Here is a 19,718-nt window from a genome sequence, read left to right on the forward strand (position 1 = left end):
GTAAACATAGGAAATTATGTCAGATCAGTTCTACAGGATGGAGTCCAGATTAGGCAGGAAAGTGATCCCATTCCAGGCTGGCTTGATGGCTTTTGGGATCCTATTGCTGGGAGAGCATGGCCACATGAACATTTAAGTGGCTGCTTTTGCCTGCAAAGAACATGGCAGATGCTTTTACATTGATAGCAACTGAAGCTGGGGCTGCTGGAACTTGAAAGGAGCAAAAACTTTGTCAGTTGTTGTGGCAGGCACATGTTGTGTCAGATGATGAGCCTGGAAGGAAGCCAGGAATGGCAGAGAGAAGCCTCTGTATGGATGCTGGAAGTAAGGGTGATGAAAGAGGAGCACGGAGGACACAGGCATCCCCCTCATCTGAAGGAGTTGGAGGCAGGTGTACAGCTGAAAAAGTCCTGGCTGATCTGGCGTGGGAAGCCCTCCAGCACTTTCACCTGGACTGGATCAAACTTCCAGTAATCTCGGCCTCTCAGGAAATAGGCAAAACCTGTGGGTGAAAGAGGAAAGATTAGGGGAGACAGGGCTGGCACAGCTCAGAGTTCTTTGCTAGCATTCTTGGTCAGAAGTTTGAATTCCCTCTATCAGGCAGCTGTTGAGTGTTACATTTAATAACCATTAAACTTCTCACTTTTATGGGAGAAGCCTCAGTTCCCTACCTGCTGGGAAGGAGCTGCCTCTCTCTCTCTGACATGTGCCGTGGCTGGGCCATGTCTACTACTACCAAATGTCTAAATCTGCCCAGTTCTTCCACCTGGGCAGTGGTGCCAGTCTGAGTGCCCACCCCAGGGCAGGCTGTGTCCCTGCTGCACTGACCAAACTCATCCTGAAAAGCTGCATCAATCTCCTGAGGGACGCCTCGCCAGTCAGCCATGGTCCGGGGGTAGATGTTGTCCACCTGGCGGGTGCGAGGGTTGAAGCGCCAGTAGTTGCCTCCACTGAAGATGTAGATCTTGTTCTTCTCAGCCCCCCACACTAGAGCTGCCTGCACAGGGGATGCAGGGAGGCCCAGCTCTGTGATTGAGGTGGGACCAGATACCCGTCTCTCACCGTCATAAATCCAGTACTGAGAATCTGGCAAAGAGATAAAGGCAGACAAAGAGTGAGAAGCATTTTGGTGTCTGATAATTTGGCAGTGATCTGTGCAGCTGGAGCTGGTGCCTTGGCAAAGCTCCCTCAGAAAGCTGTGCCTGAGAGTCAAAAACCCCACCAGTTTCCATGACCCAAAGTGCCCTCAGTGTGAGGAGTTGACTTCCCACTTAGATTGAACCCAGGGGTGTCTCTGGTGGGATGAGGAAGACCAGGTCTGTTTGGGGGAGTTATAATAAAAGACTTGGCTGGAGGCACCAGCCTCTGCCCTGCAAACTCAGTGCTTGGAGGAGAACATAAGTGGGCATGCAGAGGCACAGAGGGGGCACGTGGCTATAAAGGAGCAAGCTACAGAAACCAGCAAGAAGTTGCCAAGCTGAAGTGGAGACTGGAAGCATATTTCCAGATTAGATTAAAATGGGAATCTCTGTAATTAGCCTAAGGCTTGTAATACTTTCCCCTTATCTCATTTCAGCTTGTGCTAGGAGCCTGCCAATTTTAGCCTTGTAAGTCCCTGCATGCTGGTCAGGTGCTTAGCAATCTGTGCAGGAGCACTGCTGGTACCTCGGTGTCACAGGGCACAGGCAGGGCATGCACCCCTATACTTGGAGCAGCAGAGAAAACACTGGAGATGAAGTTGAGTTTATTGAACTCCAGAGCTGGCCAGAATGATGTTTTTTAATCTCTGTGGTGAATGGAGGTTGCCTGGCTCTGCACACAGGCTCCCTGTAGGCTCATTCAGTCTCAAGGTTTTGGGGAAGCTCCACATCCAAGTCTCTGAGGAGCAGAGAAGACCATATCCCTTCCCTGAGCAGGGCCTTGGGGGCACAGGTAAGGGAGTTTCATAACTGGTGAAGCCGCCTGGGGCTTCCTTCTGGCGCAGTGCTTCCCAGAACAGCTGGAGAGATGGAGCAAGTGTTTCCCTCCTTCTCTGCCAGCAGCAGTGCCAGGGCAAAGACTCAAAACAAATCTTTGTGTTCCTGAGGAGGAGAATGGGATATTGTGGTTGTGTCTAATATAAAAGTGACCCTCCTTCTCTCTTCCCCTCTCAAAATCTGCTAAAAAGCTTCAACAGAGAAGAAAACCACTAGCAAGGATCATGGGATTGCCGAGAAAGCCCAGAAAATTCATCCTCCCAGGAACTTGTTGGGTCCTGAATATCCTTAAGTGAAGGAGATGCATTTCTAAGCTGTCTGATCCCAGTCCAAACTCTTTCTTACCTTGGAAAAACCAGATATTGCCCAGAGGGTCCTCGAAGGTGGCATCGACAGAGCTGGGGATCCCCTGCCAGTGGCGGGAGGCCAGAGCTGGGTAGCCGTCCTGCAGCTTCCTGGCCCGCAGCCGCCAGACATAGCGAGACTTGAAGAAGAAGAGCTCCCCTCGGATGGTGGCCGCTGCGTCGAAAGCTGTGCCGCAGGCCTGGGGCTGCGCAGGCTGCCAAAGCATGGCCTGTCAGCTCCTTGCACTGCTGGGAGCAATCCTCCTCACTCAGCCTGTGTCCAGGCAACTGCCCTGCCTTCAGCCACTTTGATGCCCCTCCCCACACGTCCCAGGCTGGGTGGCAGTGCCAGCCGTGGGGCACTGTGATGGTTTGATGGTTGGTGTGGGGGGAATTTCAGCTCACACTGACGCAGGCACAGACAGAGGCTTAGCAGCACGGTGGGTGGAAGACACCGTGTGTAAGCCTGCTGCTGGCCTCCCAGCTGTGGTGTTCAAGGAGGGCATGGCCAAGCTGTGCACTCACCTCCACGTTGGTGATCTCGTTCGTTTCAAGGTCTGGCTGGGGGAGCTCTGATGGCTGAGTTGGGGTTGGGTTGGGATGCAGTTTGGGTTTCCCATAGAGGTACTGGATGCCCTGCTTGTCATCCTCGCTCAGGCTTAGCGGGTAGCGGAAGATGTAGAAAGGAGACATCAGGGACTTGGAGACAGCCGTGTGCTGCAGGCCCAGGACGTGGCCAAACTCATGAGCAGCCACTTGCAGGAGGTCAGTGCCTGCAAAGGGAAGAGGTGGGAGAGGTTTGGGCTGCTGGTGTGCCATGGGCAAGGCACACCTGCAGAGCAGACAGCTGCCTCGGGTTCACTTCTACCCATTACCAGCCACTGACAATGCACTGGAGTGTGGGATTCTAACACAAGGGAAACCTCCCTCCACCACGGTGCTCCCAGCTTGTTATTCCCAGGCATTGCTTGTGTGCTTTTTTAAGCAAAGAGCACAATTAAGGGATCCATTGGTTGAGGAGCACTGTGAGTGAATTCATACACTCAGGTGTTAGCCTGGGCATGTCGATAATCTCTGAATCTATCACCGGGGACTCCTGCACCTCCATCAGCTACCAGGAAGAGAATTTTTCCTTGTGCTTTTGGAAGAGAGAAGTTTGCACAGAGAAGGAAGTCTGGCCCATAGATGTAGGTGATGGGTGGTAAGGTCGGGGTTTGTCCACCCAGCAGATTTTGGCTGCAGCCACAGGGTGTCAGGTCCCTTTTAGATCACCTCCAGTGAGGAAGGCACCAGACTCGGCAAGGGAACAAAACTTGCCGATGGCTGTTGTCACACAGACAGCAGAGGGGGCTCATTTCTTGTGTGTGGGTCGCCTCAAGAAGCTGACGTTTAGAAATAAATCCATCAAAACTGATCCAGTGTCAAGGCCCTGGCCCTTCACCAGGTTCAAGAAGATTTATGGAAGACCATGAATACATGACCTGGAGCATTTAGAAAAGGAGGGTGGGGAACGTGGTAGGGGGAGGGTGTGCTAGGGGAAGTGGATCTCAGTGTGCAAAAATGTGTCATTTGGCAGGTGGTCTTTAGCTTTCTGTGGATCCTTTTTTGAAGTCGGTAAATTCCAGGGCAAGCTGGAAGTGAAGGCATACTAAGCAGCAAAGCTTGTGAGCAGAGGCTGTTTGTTGACAAGTCCCAACATATTCATTCACTTGCCTTCAGCCAGAAATCCTCCAAGATAGAGCCCAAGTGATGAGAAAGGCAGGGCTGTGAGTCAGCCAGCCATGCTGCTCCAGGCAGGATTTCCCTGCTGGCTTCCAGAGGAGCAGGTCACTTCTCAACACCAGGATGGGACAGGACAAGGGAGATGTGGCTGGGAGGAAGGCCTGGGAAGGGTGGAGGGGAAGGTGAGCCTCTGTCTTTCTCTGCTGCTGGTTGGCTTGATGTTGAAGCACTGAACTTGCACGGCACTGACCCAATTAAATCAACACATGTAGGTCAGCTGAGAAAGAGATTTCTGTGTCAGTGATTTATTACAAACTTTCAGGCACTTCTGTTTAGCTTGGCAGGCTCTTCACTTGATGCTTTCCAGTGTTGGCAGATCAGCTGTGCTATTGTCAGATTATCCAGGGGAGGTGAACTACAGCGTGCCTGAAGGAGCTATGCTGGAGACCATCTCTGTGTCCTTCACAGAAGGTCCTCCACGTGGAATCCCACTTCCTGCATGGTTTTGGGGTGACCCCAGGGCACACGTTAGCCCTCCTTGTACTTCTGCTCTCCCACCTGTAAAAGGAGGCTAAAGATTTTCCTGTCTCACTGAGAGCTGAGTCAAGGATTTATCCATGTTTATATCATAAAGCTCTCTTCAGCACGTTAAAGGGCAATTAGCTGTAAAGAGCTTTTACAACATTTATTTATGGAAGATGTGGTGGGGGAGGAGGCCATGGAGTAGGGCTGGATTCTGATGGGAGCTACCACTCGTTTTCAGTTCCTGGTTTGCCTCAGACACTCTTTGTGGGAGAATGGAGGAAATTCTTCCAACAGCACAGGCAGCCCTGACAGAGGATGAAAAGGCAGAGCCCACTCTTCTCTCAGGAGCAAAACCACTTCTGCAGAAAGCTCTGGTCCTCTGTGGTTCTCGTTTTGGGTCAGCAGGAGCACAGGCAGAGACATAGTGGTCCTGTGTCCCATGTAGAGTCAAGTTGGTGTACAGGTGATCATGATGTGGACTTTGGCAGAGTCCATCTGAGCCCTGAACGCTGATGTGGGCAAAATGGTTGGGAACCCTCGGAGAGACAGGGATTTAACTTTGGGCTTTGTGATTGTTTCAATGTCCCTGCAGATAAACTGGGAAGGAGGAGGAAGGGCTGATGTGGGTTAATTTTTGTGGGTCTTCCAGAAACTGATGTTTTGGGCACTGATCCAGACGGTCTCAGGGGTACTGCAGTATCTCATGAGATACTGTGACACCAGACCCTGAGTGCCCAAGCAGAGAGCTACCAGCTTGGACCTATTATTAGCAAAAAGAAAAAAAAAAGGGGGGGGGGGGGGGAAAGAGCCTTGATGTGACATTGTTTATAGTCAGAGCATTCCCAGGCCACAGGGACAGAGCTGGAGCCTGGGTGGTTTCCCTTTATGGACTTGTCTGAGGGCAGATGGTGAACAGTATGTGCAAGGATTGGGGCTGAGGCTCTACTTTGGAAGACAGCTCTCTGCTCCAGTGCTTCAACCTCTGGTTCCCTTCATCTTTTCCCTGATTTATTCTAATGGCTCCTGCCAATGCTAGGTGCAATTCCCAAGTGGCAGGGCATGTGGCTGGACAGAGGAGCCCAGGGGTAGCCCACCAGAGTCCTGATGCTGGGCACAGTCTTTGCTGTGGCTGAAAGACATCAAGAAAAGACCAGAACACTAACAGTAGGCTTGTAAATGGTGGAGATGGGAGATGACAGTGCACACCACAGAAATGCCTGCTGCCTCTCACTTTTACAGGGTCCTGGTGCACACCACAATGGAATCATTTCCAAGCACACTGATAAGCATCCTGGAGCATGCACAGCTGCCCTCCCCAAAGGAGTACCATACCCAGGTTGTTCCCAATCGTCCAGGTCTCATCATAGTCAAAGTGGACATCTCCTTCCCGGTGTGTCTTGGGGAAGAAGGCATGGGCCAGGATCCCTCCAGGCCCATCAAAAGGTAAGTTGTCTCCATGCCAATACCTGCAGGGAAGACATGTGGCACCTCAGGCAAAGGGCTGTGTACCTCTGGTCAACAAAGGTGGGGAGCCACTGGAAGGGGACAGCAGCTCTCACTCCCATCCCAATTTTATCCCACTAGTTCAGATCAACTGCTCAGAGCTCTTCTGATTGCCACAAACCCCCTTCTGGATCAGGTCACCGAGGAAGCAGAGCTCAGTCACACCAAGCCCTTGGGAATTCATGTTTTCTCAGGGGTGTTTCCCTCCTCCCTCTGTTCAGCTTCCAGTCCAAAGCTGGCCCTGGAGCTTAAAGAATTAAGAAGCTGACTGCTGAGGCTAGGATTAAGTCGAAGTAGCTGTGTGGTAGGGGGACATGGAAGGGCAGCCAGCAGCAAATCCAGCCAAAGCCTCAGCTCCTCACTCAAGCCAAGCCCACTGTTGGCTAATGAGGGAAACCCATGAGAGATGTGGCCACTTCAGAGAGCTGAGGGAAGCACAGGCAAATACACAGCATGCAAATCACATCACTGCTTGGATGGTCTCCACTGCCTGTATTAGCTCTGTGCGAGCACGCAGCAGAGGGAAGTCTTTGCCCCATCAGTATTTTGCCAAATTTAGTTTCAGGCCAGGAGCCAAGATTAATTTAACCAAGAAACTATATTTGTCTTTCAGCAGACAGTTTCGTTGTTCAGTCAAGGGACAGGATGGAGGACCTGAGGATGGAAAGTCAAAACAAACACTTTGGAAAACAGCCTGTGGGCAGAGAAACGTAAATATACCAGGAAAATTAATGAATGATCAGACAGGGTACTGTGCACAGCCAGCACGGAACAGCTGCACTTATACCAAGCAGCCCACAACTGACAGGAAGAAAAAAAAAAGAAAGAGAAAAAAAAAGAAAAAAGAATCCCAGTGTTTGAAAGCATAAATACAAGCCTCCATTAAATGCCTAAGTTGTGTGCTGGCAGCTCTCTGCTCTTTCTGGAGGCTTGGGGGGTCTTGTGTGTGAGGCTGCCCCAGGGGGAGGGTGCTGCTTGCCCCTCCCCAGGCTCACCTTGTGAAATCAATGACGATGTCAGCCCGTCCCTCCTGCACCTCCGTGAAGGTCAGCGGGGTCACATCGCTCCAGACTTTCAAAGCCTCCTCGATGGTCCTCCTCACTTTAGCTTTTACAAGTTGCCATGGGAACCTGATAATTCTGAATGGCAACAAGACAGTGGATGAGGAGAGCTCAGCCGCTGTCCCATGGGCACTGCTGCCATTAAGGTGCTAGCTGTGGGATCAGTGTCACTAGGGCTGCCCCTCTCTCAGCACCAGGACATCTCCAATCCATATAAGAACTGCTCTGGTACCCTCTGCCAAGCAAGATGTGCAGCAGATAAATCCCATCAGTGATGAAACACTTTCACTGGTGGGTGGGGAGGGAGCTTTCCAGGAGGGCTTTGTATTTTCCTGGAGTGAAGTGCTGTGACATTTCCTAAGTCTGTCCCCCATGAGTCCACCCCCACAGAGGTGCCTGGAAAGTGGTGTGATGTGATTTCTCAGTCTCTGCATTTTTCACCCTGGAAACCTGGGCTCACTCAGAGCAGCTGCTGCCTCTTCTGCCCTCCTCTAACATAAGCAGACTGTAAGGTCTGTCTCAGAGTGAGCTCCCCTCCTCTTCCATTCACACTGGTGGGGTGTGTTCCTCTCTGCTATGTTCTTAACACTGTTGGACAGAAGGGGGAAAAAAAAGGAAGATGCCTTTTCATTACCTACAGCCCCCTAACGCTATGAGGAGCTATCTCCTGCATTTTCTTAGCTAGAAAGAAGATTTCCATGCTGTCAAGGTCCATATGAGTGTGCTCACTTCTCCACTCATGCCCCTGTGGGGAGGCAGCACAAATGCTCCTCAAGCTTGTCAAGCAGATTCTCAACTGAGAAGGTGTGGGGTGATCCGTGCAAAACTTGACATTGCAGTGGTGTTTATGGGAACGTCAACAACAGCTGAGCAAAGAGCTCTTTTTAACATAAACTGTGAGGTGAGCCCACAGCGGGGTGGCTCTGGGGGCAAAGGCACAGCAGAAGAGGAGCTGGTGGTGGAGGCTGTCAGGGGTTTGATGCAGGGGTGGGTGCTGCTGCGGGACAGACAGACAGAGGGGGGCTGCAGTGGCTGTCTGGAATGTGTGTGGGCAGCGGGGACGGGCAGCTGCGTTTATGGGAGCCGCGTGTGTGAGGGGATGTGGAGGTGCTGGTGGCTCAGCCTGTGGCCCCCTTGGCTGCCCTCCAGCTTTTGTGGTCACGTCGGAGTGCGCTGTGCCGCAGGCAACATCAGGCTGAGCGGTCTGGGGGGGGAGAAGCGAATCAGCCTGACGCTCATTCGGGCCTCTCTTACTTGTAGGTGAGGTCGGTCTTGTCCCAGCGCCCGCCGGAGAGGACGAACCGCTTCTGCCGGTTCCGCCCGTTCTGGCCATCCGGCAGCACCGGCAGGTCCGGGACACCGCAGCGGGGCGGGTTCCAGCGAGCCGCCTGCTCCTCCACACGCCCCGGGAAGCCCTTGGCAGGCCCACCGGTCCCCACCGCGTTCAGCAAGGACGACAGCCAATGACTCTGCTCCTTCCAGGTGTGATGCTTTCGGGACACGTCCTAAAAGGGAAAAGTAAAGCTGTGACTTGAGGGTCTGCAAAGAGACGTCCTGATCCCGCCGGCTAATGCCTGCCCACAGCAGTCCCGCACCGGTGAGTTCCACCTCGGCCTGGGGCTGTTCCTTGCTGCTAGGCTACAAACTGCTCCCCACAAGCACCCTCCATTCCTTGGGCCCTGCTACTCGAAAGCCAGGTCACACCTGGTGAGGCACTGTCATGCCATGGCACCCCCTAAGCACTGGGCTATTTTTGTCCCACTTTGCCTTGGCAGCTGGCCGGCAGGAAATGCTTTTGCAAGCTGTGGATGAGAACCAGACCCTTCAAGAATGAAGCAAATCACTAGGGACTAAATTCTCCCCCTTTGCCATACATCATAGGATCACAGAGGATCACAGGCTGTTAGGGGTTGGAAGGGACCTCCAAAGATCATCCAGTCCAACCCCCTGCCAGAGCAGGACCAGAGAATCCAGCACAGGTTGCACAGGAATGCATCCAGAGGGGGCTGGAAAGTCTCCACAGAAGGAGACTCCACAACCTCTCTGGGCAGCCTGTTCCAGTGCTCTGTGAGCCTCACAGTGAAGAAGTTCCTCCTCACGTTGAGGTGGAACTTCCTGTGCTGTAGTTTATATCCATCCTTTATTCTCTCCCAGCCCTGGATAGAGGTGACATTAGTGGGAAGAAGTCTTTAATCCCCAGCACGCTTGTGCTCACCATTGATGCTTCCATGGTGTCCCCTTGCTGTCCTGGCATGGTGAGCGGGCTCTCAGCACAGAGAGCCACATTGCAAGCTGGAGAGCAGGACATAGGGATCTGGTAAGTGACTGAACCCAGCCCATGATGCAGAGAGCAACAGCCCCTATCACTACCTGAGGAAGGGACAGGACCATACCCCCCTGCCTCACTGCACCTGTGACTTTGCTTGGGGATAATATCACCTGAGCACCCCCACACTTAGTTGGCAAAACACAATTCCTCTCAGCAACATTCATTAATGCTAATTAGCTGAGTTCCTTTGGTTCCCTAGGTGACAGCAGGGCTATGGGACCACCATGAAACATGAGCCAAGTGAGGCACATGAAGTAAGAGACACTTGGTCCCTCTGTCACCATGCTGCACAAGCCAGAGGTCCAAACACAGACATTTCAACCTGATCCTGTGCAGGGCAAATGTCAGGATGCTGGAGATGCAGCAGTGCCACATCTCTTCTTGGTTAGGCAGGCTGCATCCCACAGGTCTCCAGAAGGACCCAGGGTTTAGGGGTCCCCTTCTTTCCCATGCTGCCTTGTTCCAGGCCAGCTGTGCTGGCTGCCCTGCTGGGGACACGAAGCTCAGGATGGCAGGATGCCAGAGCTGCCATGATGCCATGTAATCCACGTGCTGCCACTACTCTGCTCCCACAATGAAGCCATTCATGCAGGCTGGAATGAAGTGTGAAGCCCTTGGCATTAATTCCACGACCGAGCTCTCAGCCCCGCAGTGGCCCTGTGCCTCTGAGCGATGCACAGAGGGACAAAGGAGCCAGGGAGCTCACACAAGGTGCAGTTTAGGTGTCCAGCTTTTCATCTCTCTGTTACCACTGCTGGCTTGTCCTCCCCAGCCAGCTAGACACTCTTGGTGGCTTGGCACTTGCCAGCCTTTGCCTTAGAAACCATCAACCCAATCCTGGTGCCTCAGTGCACTTGCACATACCATGGGAACTGCACCATCAACACCTGCAGACAGAGGAAGCTGTTTTACATCCTGAACAGCAAAGCCTACCCAAGCCATCAGCCATGGCACTGAGAACCCATCCAGTGGTTTAGTGGCAGAAAGGGGCACAGGTTGGCCCATCCCAGGGGAGCCTGCACCAGGCTGTTCCTGCTGACTGCTGGAGCCCCGCCAGGCCAGAGGTACCTGTCTCTCTAAGAGGAGATGTCTAAGAGCCACCTGGCACCTTGCCTGGGCTGGCAGATAGTTCCTGTGCAGGACAGCTGGCAGGAGGAGCTGATAAAGTTCATGTCCTGGCCAACACTTTGATCCCAGCCCCACTGAGACTCTGCCAAGTGGTGTCACCTAAGCACAGCCTGGCAGGTTGCTTGGTTCCTTGCTCCTGGGTGTACTCAAGAGCCTGCCACCCAAGGAACTGGAAGCACTGGGAAACCCTCAGGAGTTGCCCATGTAGGTGAGTGGGCTGAAGCTGACCCAGATGGGTTTACTCCTGTTTCTTTGGTTTTGGCTACATTAGGCACAGCCCCTGGTCCCCCAGCAAACCAGTTTTTGCTTTACCAGCTGGGGATACTGGCATAAACTGAACATGATCACCCTGAGCAGGAGCAGGGAGAAGAGGAACTGCCTGTTTCCTTCTCACCCTGAGTCATCCCATGTTCAGCGGCAGATTCTTCTCTCCCCTCTTCAGTTAGCTCAAGGCTACTGGCGTGAATCCCAGCTTCCAGCCATCCAAGCCCCTCCTTGCCCTAGGCAGCACCCTCCCTGCTCCTGCCTGTCCTCTGCCAGAGACCTGACCTTGGGAGGGGACACAGCGTGGCCCTGCAAACTCCTCTGGGTGGAGGCAGGAGGCAGGACCTGCCCTGCTGCCCAGCTGTGCCCCTGGACAAACAGAGGCTCTCTCCCTGTCGTCACTGCACTGCCATTAACACCATGGCAGGAAAGGGCTGGAAAATGCCACTGCAGGCACAGCCTGGAAGGGGAAATGTGACAGACAGAAATCACTTTGCCAAACAATGCTCAGGAGATACGTCAGGCTGGAGATTCTGATCTCCTTGGCTGGACACACCTCACTGTAGGCACTTCCCCAAGGCTTAGATAATGTCCTCTCACTTAAGGTTGCATCCTGCCCACCTAGTGCTGAAGCCACCCTCTCCTGGTGAGATCCTGCTTTGTTCTCCAAGCCCCAGTTGTGTGCTCAGGGGTTTGCTTAGGACTGTGCTGCTGCTGAATCTGGTACAGACCTGTAAAGAGAGGATGAGGAGGGCACTGGCTGCTGGGTAGCTACCAAAGGCATCCCCACTCCTCTCATCCCACCACCAGAGGCAAAAGGATTACTGAAGACAAAAGCAAAGGGACATGCCTGCAGTCCAGGGCAGGCATTCAGACCAGCTGAGTGCAGAGCTGGATCTGAGCCTCTGGCTGAGTGTGTGCAGCCAGGTGCACTGATCTCTCCAGCGCAACCTGCAGTCAGGGCTGGCTGCTGGGCATGGGGACAGTTTTTAGGCAAGGGAAGAGGCCAGGGCTTAGCGATGGAGACCGAGCAGCAAAGTGTTTGCACAGCAGGAGGGCAGAGGGGCTGCCAGGCCTGAAGGTAGGGACTGAGGGCAGTGAGGACAGCAGAGGAGCAAAGCTATACATGAAGAAGGCCATGCTGCAGGCTGGCCACAGCTCTTTGTAAAGAAAGTGCCTTTTCCTGCAGCTTTGTGATTGAAAGGCTGAGAGGGAACAGAAGGGAAACAGCAGATCCAGTGGGAAAGCAGAAATCACAGCAGAGGTTTCTGACTGCCAACTCAGTTCTTCACAGCTTTATCAGCCCTCAAGTGTTGTGATACAACAGCCATCACTTATGGGTCTGCCTGGACCAGATGAACACCAGCCAAGCTTCCCAGGAAGTATCCCAGCCATCCCAAGGAGCCAGAAGCATCTTTAACCTCATTGTGTTGGGCAGCACTTGCCCTCCAGAGCTTCCCAGGAGGAGAAGCAGCCAGGGCAGCAGAGCAGATAACCTCAGGAGTGAGGCTAGTACCTGGTACTTGACAAACCCAGTGCCCTCCTCTGCCTGAGTCCAACCTGTGCTGCCTGCCCTGAACTTAAACTTGTCTCCTCTGTTGTGCACCTAATTACCTGGGCTCCTGTCTGCTTCTTCAGCAGACACATGAAAGGAGACCCCCCTCCCTGTCAGACAGGAGTGACTGGACAAGTTGCAACACAAATCTCATCAGTCTTGGGTACTTCCCTTGTCATTGGGGGTTGTTTCCTTTTCTATCATGGGCATTATTGCCACCTCCCTGTACCTTCTGCTGCTGCTTTTCCATTTCTCCCTGCTTTTTCCTTCTGTTACTCAGTGTTTGTCAAGGCTTCAGTGCTTGCTGCCTCTCTGGCCAGGAGCATTATCCAACTCCTACCTATAAGCCTCCTGCCTTTAGTTCAGCAGGTGGGGAAGGAAAGCAGAGATGCTTTTATCCTGCAGGTTCTCATGTAAGACAGTTCTCTCATCCCATTTCTGTCTGCTGTGGGGTGGCTGTGCCCCCAGAGGCTCTGCAGCCCCTTAACAGATTGCAGCAATGTTCCTGTCTGAGATCAGCACTGTGGTCCTGATGCACAGAGTACCATGGTTGGCTTTTTGGCCAGGCTGCCTCTCAGCCCAGCATGGATTTGCAGGGCTTGGACTTGAATGTGCAGCTAATAACTGATGGTTAGTGGTAAAACTGAAGCCAGCCCCATTCTAGCCAGGTTCTGTCCCAGAAGCAGACTGCTCTCAGAAGGTTCTAATGCTGCAGCTGAAATTTCAGGGCAGAAATAGATTATGTCTGTGACCTGGTCAGACCCTGAGCTAAGCATGCTCCTGGCTCAAGGCTTTGTTAGTTAGGCAAACAATGCCTAGACAAAGCCTCCAGGTTTATCCTACCTCCCCCAGAACAAGATAGAGTCTCACAACGCCTCTAACTATGAATCCTTTGCTTACACTAACTACTTCTGCTACAGGACTGGCCTTGCATACACAGTTGGAGGTTGCTCTCTGCTTCCCATACTCCGTGGCACCATCAGGCACTACCTCCTGGGGCCTGACAGTTTGTTTCCGGATTATTTGGTGGTAGTTGTTGTTGGCAACAAGAGAAGAAAAATGTTTATTTTTCCTAAGCAATGTGGAACATGAAACATGATGGACTGCAAATGTTTTTGCCCATGGAGAGAAAGAGAGGACCCAGGCTCTGATGTAAAAAGAGAAGGCAAATGAATAAACACTGCAGGACTATTTTGATTATCAGACACTTTAATTACATGACAGTTTGTGAGTCTAGTCCATCAAAAACACCACCACCAAGCTGCTGGTGTCACCCAAGCAACAGTGTGCCAGAAGCAGGAGTACAAAGCAAACAAGCCCCAGGATGCTGGGATAGCAAAAGGTTTCAAAAGCCCTTATGACCTAGAAATCCCCTTGAAACCAAGCAACTGCTCTAGGATGCAGCAGAGGAGGACTCCAGGCAGAGGAGGAAGGAGGTTAAGATGTTTTGTTCATTGTGCAATCCCATCCAAGTTTGGGTGAGCAATGAGCTATCAGTGCCCAGCCCCAATACAACAGCCAGGACTTCTCCCACCTGGCACACTGCAGCCCTCTCCAGAGCTATAGAGGGATGTTCTACCATAAAGGAGCACATTCTGCTCAGGTGGCATCTCCAAACCCATGAGACAAGCATTGTGTCCCTGCCCATTCTCTTGGAGCTGTCTGGGAGGAGTTGCCCTCCACTATTTTTCACAGAGCCACCTTTGTGAGATGGTAATGTCTCTCTCCTGCACAAATCCCACTAAAAGGAGGGAGGTCTGCTCACCTCTCCATCTTTGTGGGTCTCATCTGCAGCAGGATCTCAAAAACACCTTTGTGGCCTCCAGTGAAACCCTGAAGTGCTCTGTTTTTCATTTGGCTGTACAGCTATGGCAGCCTCAGCAGTGCTTCCATTCATGGCTGAGCAGCACTCAGCCATCCCCAGGGTAAGAATAGCCAGGAGCCCTTCATCTACCTGCCTGTGTGCTGGGGATTAGCAGAAGAGAGCTGACAGCATCTCTGGTGTGAAAATTCTCTTCAGGACAGTTTTTTTCCCATGGAAGATACTTTTAAAACCAGACCTACACAGCTCACATCTTCCTCTGCCAAGGAAGGGCAGGATATGCATGAGCTGGAGTGGGGGGGATCCTCCCCACAGGGCCTCGCTCCTCCCTGCTCCCTCCTTCCTCTCCAGCCCACTTTGCCAGCTGCACACCTTCAGTCTTGCCACACCGCAGGCTGTGCTTGTATGTTGCATGTGAAAGCACAAACCCACAAAGCCGCTGGAGACTAACTGCTTACATGTGTCTTTAGTCCCTCCCAGAGCAGAGGATAAACACGCCTAAAATTACCCCAGCGCTCACTGCTGTGTTTGAACAGCCAAAGCAAGGAGAGCAAATCAAACCCTTCCTGCGGCGGCAGCTGCCGGAGCCCCGGGCGAGGCAAGCAGGCAGGCAGCCTCCCCGGCTCCCGGGCACCGTGCTTCCAGGGCAGAACCTGCCGGGGTCGGGGTGACAGCTGCAAGATGCAGCTCCCGAGGGACTACGCTGGCAGCTGGGAGGGTGCCCGCCGCTTCTCCGGAGAGAGAGAGTTTCCCGGCAAAGGGACTGGCTCCGATTTCCCAGGGGAGCCGAGAGCAATGCAGGAATTCTGTGTCTGCGCCTGCACTGCCCCGAGGACTGCGGAGCTTTTGTTCTCGAGTTTTTGCAGTGGACAGCAGGCACAGCCTCTGTTCTGCTCTCAGTTTTCTCTTCCTTTCTTTAGGCGTTAATGTAAAGGGAAAGGAGATCTGCAGGGTTTGCTACAAAGAACACAGGTCCTTCTGCAACCTGGATGCAAAAAGAATCTTAGCCCTTGATTCCCTCCCCTGTCAGTTACTGATGCTGTGACTTGTTCCTAAAGCAGCAAATCATCACAGGGCAGCATCCTGCCTTGCCTGGGATGGTCCTTCCCCACCCCATCTACTTGCACAGCTCGAGGAAGTCAGTGTTGTCTATCTTGTAGGAGTGCAACACTCTTTTCCCAGCTCAGCCCCTTTGCTCCTTTCTCATTCATCACCCAAGAGCAGAAGGTGCCCAGACAGGAAATTAGATGCTGTTAGACATGGGGAAATAGCTCTTTGTTCAGAAAACCTCAAAGCAGCCAGGGAAGTGAATGTGCAATGGCATGGCAGAGCTCTCCAGTGAGAGAGGGAAGAGAAGGGCTGAGGCCAGAAACACATGCACAGGCCACTGTCAGCCTAGCTGTCCCACTTCAGCCAGTCCATACTAATGTACCCCAGCCAGGAGAGGAATGGGGTACACTACTCTCAACTTATGTCCTGTGTGAAAACAACCACTGGCTTTACCTCAGAGGCAGCAGAATAACCTTCAGACACCAGATAAGGAAGCCAGAAGGGCAGCCATTGGGGATGAGAGATCTGCTCTTTGAAAGGCTGTGAAACCTGTTCAGTTCCAACCCCAAACCCAGGCAGCCACCACCTCTGCAAAGAGTGAAATACATGGATCTGAAACCTGAGCTCCAGATGGCTGCTCAAACACACAAGCACAATGTGTTCCCTGAGCAAAACATACCTGTAGGATCATCTCCTGGAGTTACTCCAGCCTAGAGTAAAGTACTAGGAATCACAACAGAGCATTAGCCTGGGATGAGGAAGAAACCATCTCTGAGCAGCAGACCGCCAGCTCGGGGGACCTTCTTCGGGAGTGTGATGGTGGTGGATTAGATGGACTGGGAGCAGAACCCCTGCATTAACTCTGTGCTCTCCAGCAGTTCGATGTGCTCTCCCCATTCAAGGGTTAGTGGCCAAACCAGATGAGCCCCACTAACTTCTGCTGTCAGTCAGCAAAAGGAGATGAGCAGTGCAAGCTGCAGCTGGAGCAGACCCAAGTTCAGACAGTGTGAAACCCAGGCTGGCACTCCCTTCCCCGGGAATCCTGCACAATTCCTTGCTAGCAGTGAGACTGTGGCCAGAGCCTGTGCAGGTGCCTCCAGGAGCAGCAGCTTCACAGCCTGCACACAGCACCAGGATGAGGCACCCACCAGCCCAGCCAGCATCCCCGCAGACACCGGCAGACTCCAGCTCTGTGCAGGTGGAACTCTGTCCTCCCAGCCCCTCCGCTTGCTGCGTGCAGATGGAGATGACATCTGCAGAGCGGTGTCCTAAGCAGGGTGCAGAATGTCACCGCCCAAGCGCTTGCCCTCACCTTCCTCAGAGGCAGAGCGGAGCCGAGGGCAGTGACATTTCCTCTGGAACAACACAGGCACCTTGGGGGCCAAGGCTGTGCTGTGCCAAGTCCCAGCCCACAGCGCATTTAGCAGCCAAGTTAGAAAGTGCTCAGATGACAGAGCTGATAATAAAACCATCGGCGGAACCTGAACTAATCCCCTCGGGCTGCTACCGGGCATTTGCTCTGTCATTATTTTATGGCACGCCGGCACAGCGCAGGGCCACAATAAGGCGATTACAACAGAGCAGCGTCCCCAGCACAAGGAGTTCTCTGTCTTCTCCCGGCCCCCGCATTCCCCGCACGCCGCTGCTCTGCTCCAGCGGCCACCGTCCCCGCTGCTCGCAGCTCTAGCCCAGGTGCTGGGATCTGGCAGGCATGAGCAGGAAGAATGAGCCCTGCTGCTCCCCTCCTGCCTGAAGCATTTGATTCATCCCTCAAGTCTCCTCTCCCTGTAACACTTCTCGGAACTGCCGGCACAGCCGGCGCGGGGTGTTTTTAGCAGGGCTCTGCTGCTGCCTTTAAAGGAAGGGGGATCCCGTGTCCTCTCCTAAACCCTCCCTGTCCGGCTTCTTGTTTTTCCCTGGCTTGCTCTGAAGAATCATGGAATCGTTTCGGTTGGAAAAGACCTTCAGCATCATCAAATCCAACCATTCTCTAACAACCAAGTCTGCTGCTAAACCATGTCCCTCAGCACCACATCTCTACCTCTTTGAAACGCCCCCAGGGATAGGGATTCAACACTGGAGCCCGTTCCAGTTCTTGAGAACCCTTTCAGCAAAGAACTTTCTTCTAACGTCGAACCTAAACGTCCCCTGGTGCAACTTGAAGCCATTTCCTCTTGTCCTATCACTTGTTACGAGGGAGGAGAGACCAACCCCCACCTCACTCCAACCTCCTTGCAGGTAGTTGTAAAGAGCAAGAAGGTCTCCCCTCAGCCTGCTCTTCTGCAGCCTAAACAACCTCAGTTGCCCCCTTACCAACCCTGTTCTCCAGACCCTTCACCAGCTTGGTTGCCCTTCTCTGGACCTGCTTCAGCACCTCGATATACTTTTTGCAGTGAGGGGTCCAAAACTGAACCCAGGACCAGAGGTGCTGCCCGTGCCAGCATCCCGAGGGCAGCTTTCGAGGGGTGGAACGGATGGATGGGGAGGTGGGCAGCTCATCCTGCTCGGCAGCGGGGCGGCCGGGGAGATGCTCCCCTCGGGACTGTTACCAGAGAGCTGCGGGACGTCTGGGGCTCGTCGGGGTGGGAACACACACGACATACAGAGCACCGTGGAGGAGCGGAGGAAGGCACCGGGTGGTCCCGACTCACCGGCTTGTGGCGGCGGGCGGGGGCGGCGGGCACGCAGTGCAGCAGAGCGGCGGCCAACAAGGCGGCGGCGGCGGCGGGCAGCGGCGGACGGGCCATTACCGGGGCGGCGAAGAGAGCTCGGACATGAGGCGGAGTGGGGGGGGTGGGGGTCCCCGCTGAGCCTTTTATTCCCCCCCCCCCGTGGCTGCCTGCCCTCCTCCCCGCACCTCCTCCCCGCTCCTGCCTTTTGTTCTCCCTGAGCAGCGGCTGTTCGGGGCCGGGGGGACACGGCCCGGCGGCATCGCGGGAGGGGGCATCCCGCCCGTTCCGCCCCGCTCCGCCCCGCCGCTGGGGGTGGCGGGGCGGAGCGGGGCGGGACGGACGGGATCCCCCCCCGCCTCCCGCTCCTGCCCTGCACCGGCCCCTGGCCTCCGTCACCCGCAGAGAGCAGACCGTGGGGGTCCCCGGCGCCATGCATTGCTCCCCTGGGAGGGATACTCTGCCTCGCCGTCGGATGCTTCCAGTCCTGTAACTGGTTTCTGTCTGGATTGAGATAGCTTTAAACGGGGCAGTATAAAAGTGGCTTTAACCTCTCCTGCCAAAAAGTACCACAATCCTCTTAGACTCTCAGTGCCCGCCGAGACCTCTCAGTCCCCACTAATTTCTGCGCTTTATGTACAAAATACGTCTGCATCCCTGCTTTGCCTGTGGAGGGCTCTGCTGAAGCCCTCTGGGTGCGTCCAGAACTTCACTTACAGTTTACAAGAAGACTTTCCATGTGTGGGATGCTGAGGGAGGGGAAGGAAGAGAGCAGCCCTCCCCCCTCAATTTGGAGATGCCAGAGCCTTTCTCTGCTCAGCCACCTGGAGATGGAGGCAGCAATGCACAGATCTGGTTTCTTAGTTGTTGTTTCTATGGGACAAGCCCTGGACTGTGTCAGCATCCCCTCAGTAGACTTGAGTTTAACTGCAAATTGTTTCAAGAAATGTATGCAAATAAGAAAACTTTGATCTCCAGCTGCCTGGGCTGGTGTGCAGGGAGTGGGTAAAGCTTCCTGACATCCTAGGCTGTGTTACTGTTTTATTTGTCTGTGATCAAGTTGTTCATGGTTTGTTTTATGGGAACCGTACCAAAGATGTAAGTACTGGGGAGGGTAAGCAGATGGGAGAAGAAAGAGCCGGGTGGTGGCTGTGCTTGGAAGGTGCTGCAATGCTTGGCTTAGTGGGCTGTTAGTGAGATGTCCCTGAACCAGAGCACTGTTTGGAGTGTCCCTGAGGCCTCACTTGTAAGAGGGGAAAGGGAAGGAGGAAAAAAAAAAAAAAAAAAAAAAAAACAAGCAAAAGGGAAAAAGCCAGGAGCTGGTGTTCATAGGACTCAGACTTTACACTGTGGAACTGACCCTTCTCCTACTATTCTGGCTGTGCTCTGGGACTGCAGAGCAGATCCTACTGTCTTGCCTTGCTCTGAGCCAGACAGCTGGGTCCCAGCAAGAAAAGCTTTCCTGTCTTTGTCTCTTTTCTTTAGTGTCTTTTCTTTGAATGCTGGTGTCTCTGGGAGCTTGGTGCCTTCCAGGCTGTGGTGCTAGAGCTTGTTGGTGCCTTGAGGAAGGAGGGAGAGGCATGGGAGAAGCCTGTGAGGCAGTAACAGGCAGCTTGGCTCTTAATAAAGGGAGACTTTTGAAGGGGATGTTCTGGGAAACATGGTTGCTGCAGAGATGGGACAATGTCAGAGAACTGCTGGCTCATGCCAAGGCACTTAACACAAAAGAAAGTGCATGGTATGTTTGGGATTACAAATATTTCCCAACCA

The 19,718-nt window shown here is 53.5% G+C and overlaps 1 protein-coding gene across 1 annotated transcript; it reads right to left on the reverse strand.

The window, feature by feature from the left end:
- Positions 1 to 368: 368 nt before the first annotated feature.
- MMP11 (matrix metallopeptidase 11) lies at positions 369 to 18,026 on the reverse strand. The gene is made up of 8 exons (XM_054392750.1): positions 17,931 to 18,026; positions 8,386 to 8,636; positions 7,066 to 7,209; positions 5,900 to 6,033; positions 2,846 to 3,093; positions 2,322 to 2,535; positions 829 to 1,086; positions 369 to 502 (listed from the first exon to the last, which is right to left on the reverse strand). Exons 1-8 carry the CDS (start codon positions 18,024 to 18,026, stop codon positions 369 to 371), a joined length of 1,479 nt encoding a protein of 492 aa, XP_054248725.1.
- Positions 18,027 to 19,718: the final 1,692 nt, after the last annotated feature.

The sequence above is a fragment of the Indicator indicator genome, chromosome 26 (genome assembly GCF_027791375.1).
Source record: "Indicator indicator isolate 239-I01 chromosome 26, UM_Iind_1.1, whole genome shotgun sequence".
Classification (NCBI taxonomy): domain Eukaryota; kingdom Metazoa; phylum Chordata; class Aves; order Piciformes; family Indicatoridae; genus Indicator; species Indicator indicator.

Coding starts and splice junctions, on each gene's coding strand:
- MMP11 (XM_054392750.1), bottom strand. CDS start 18,026: ATGGCCCGTCCGCCGCTGCCCGCCGCCGCCGCCGCCTTGTTGGCCGCC. Junction 8,637..17,930: donor CCGCCCGCCGCCACAAGCCG/GTGAGTCGGGAC, acceptor TTTCCCTTTTAG/GACGTGTCCCGAAAGCATCA. Junction 2,536..2,845: donor ACGAGATCACCAACGTGGAG/GTGAGTGCACAG, acceptor ATGCTTTGGCAG/CCTGCGCAGCCCCAGGCCTG.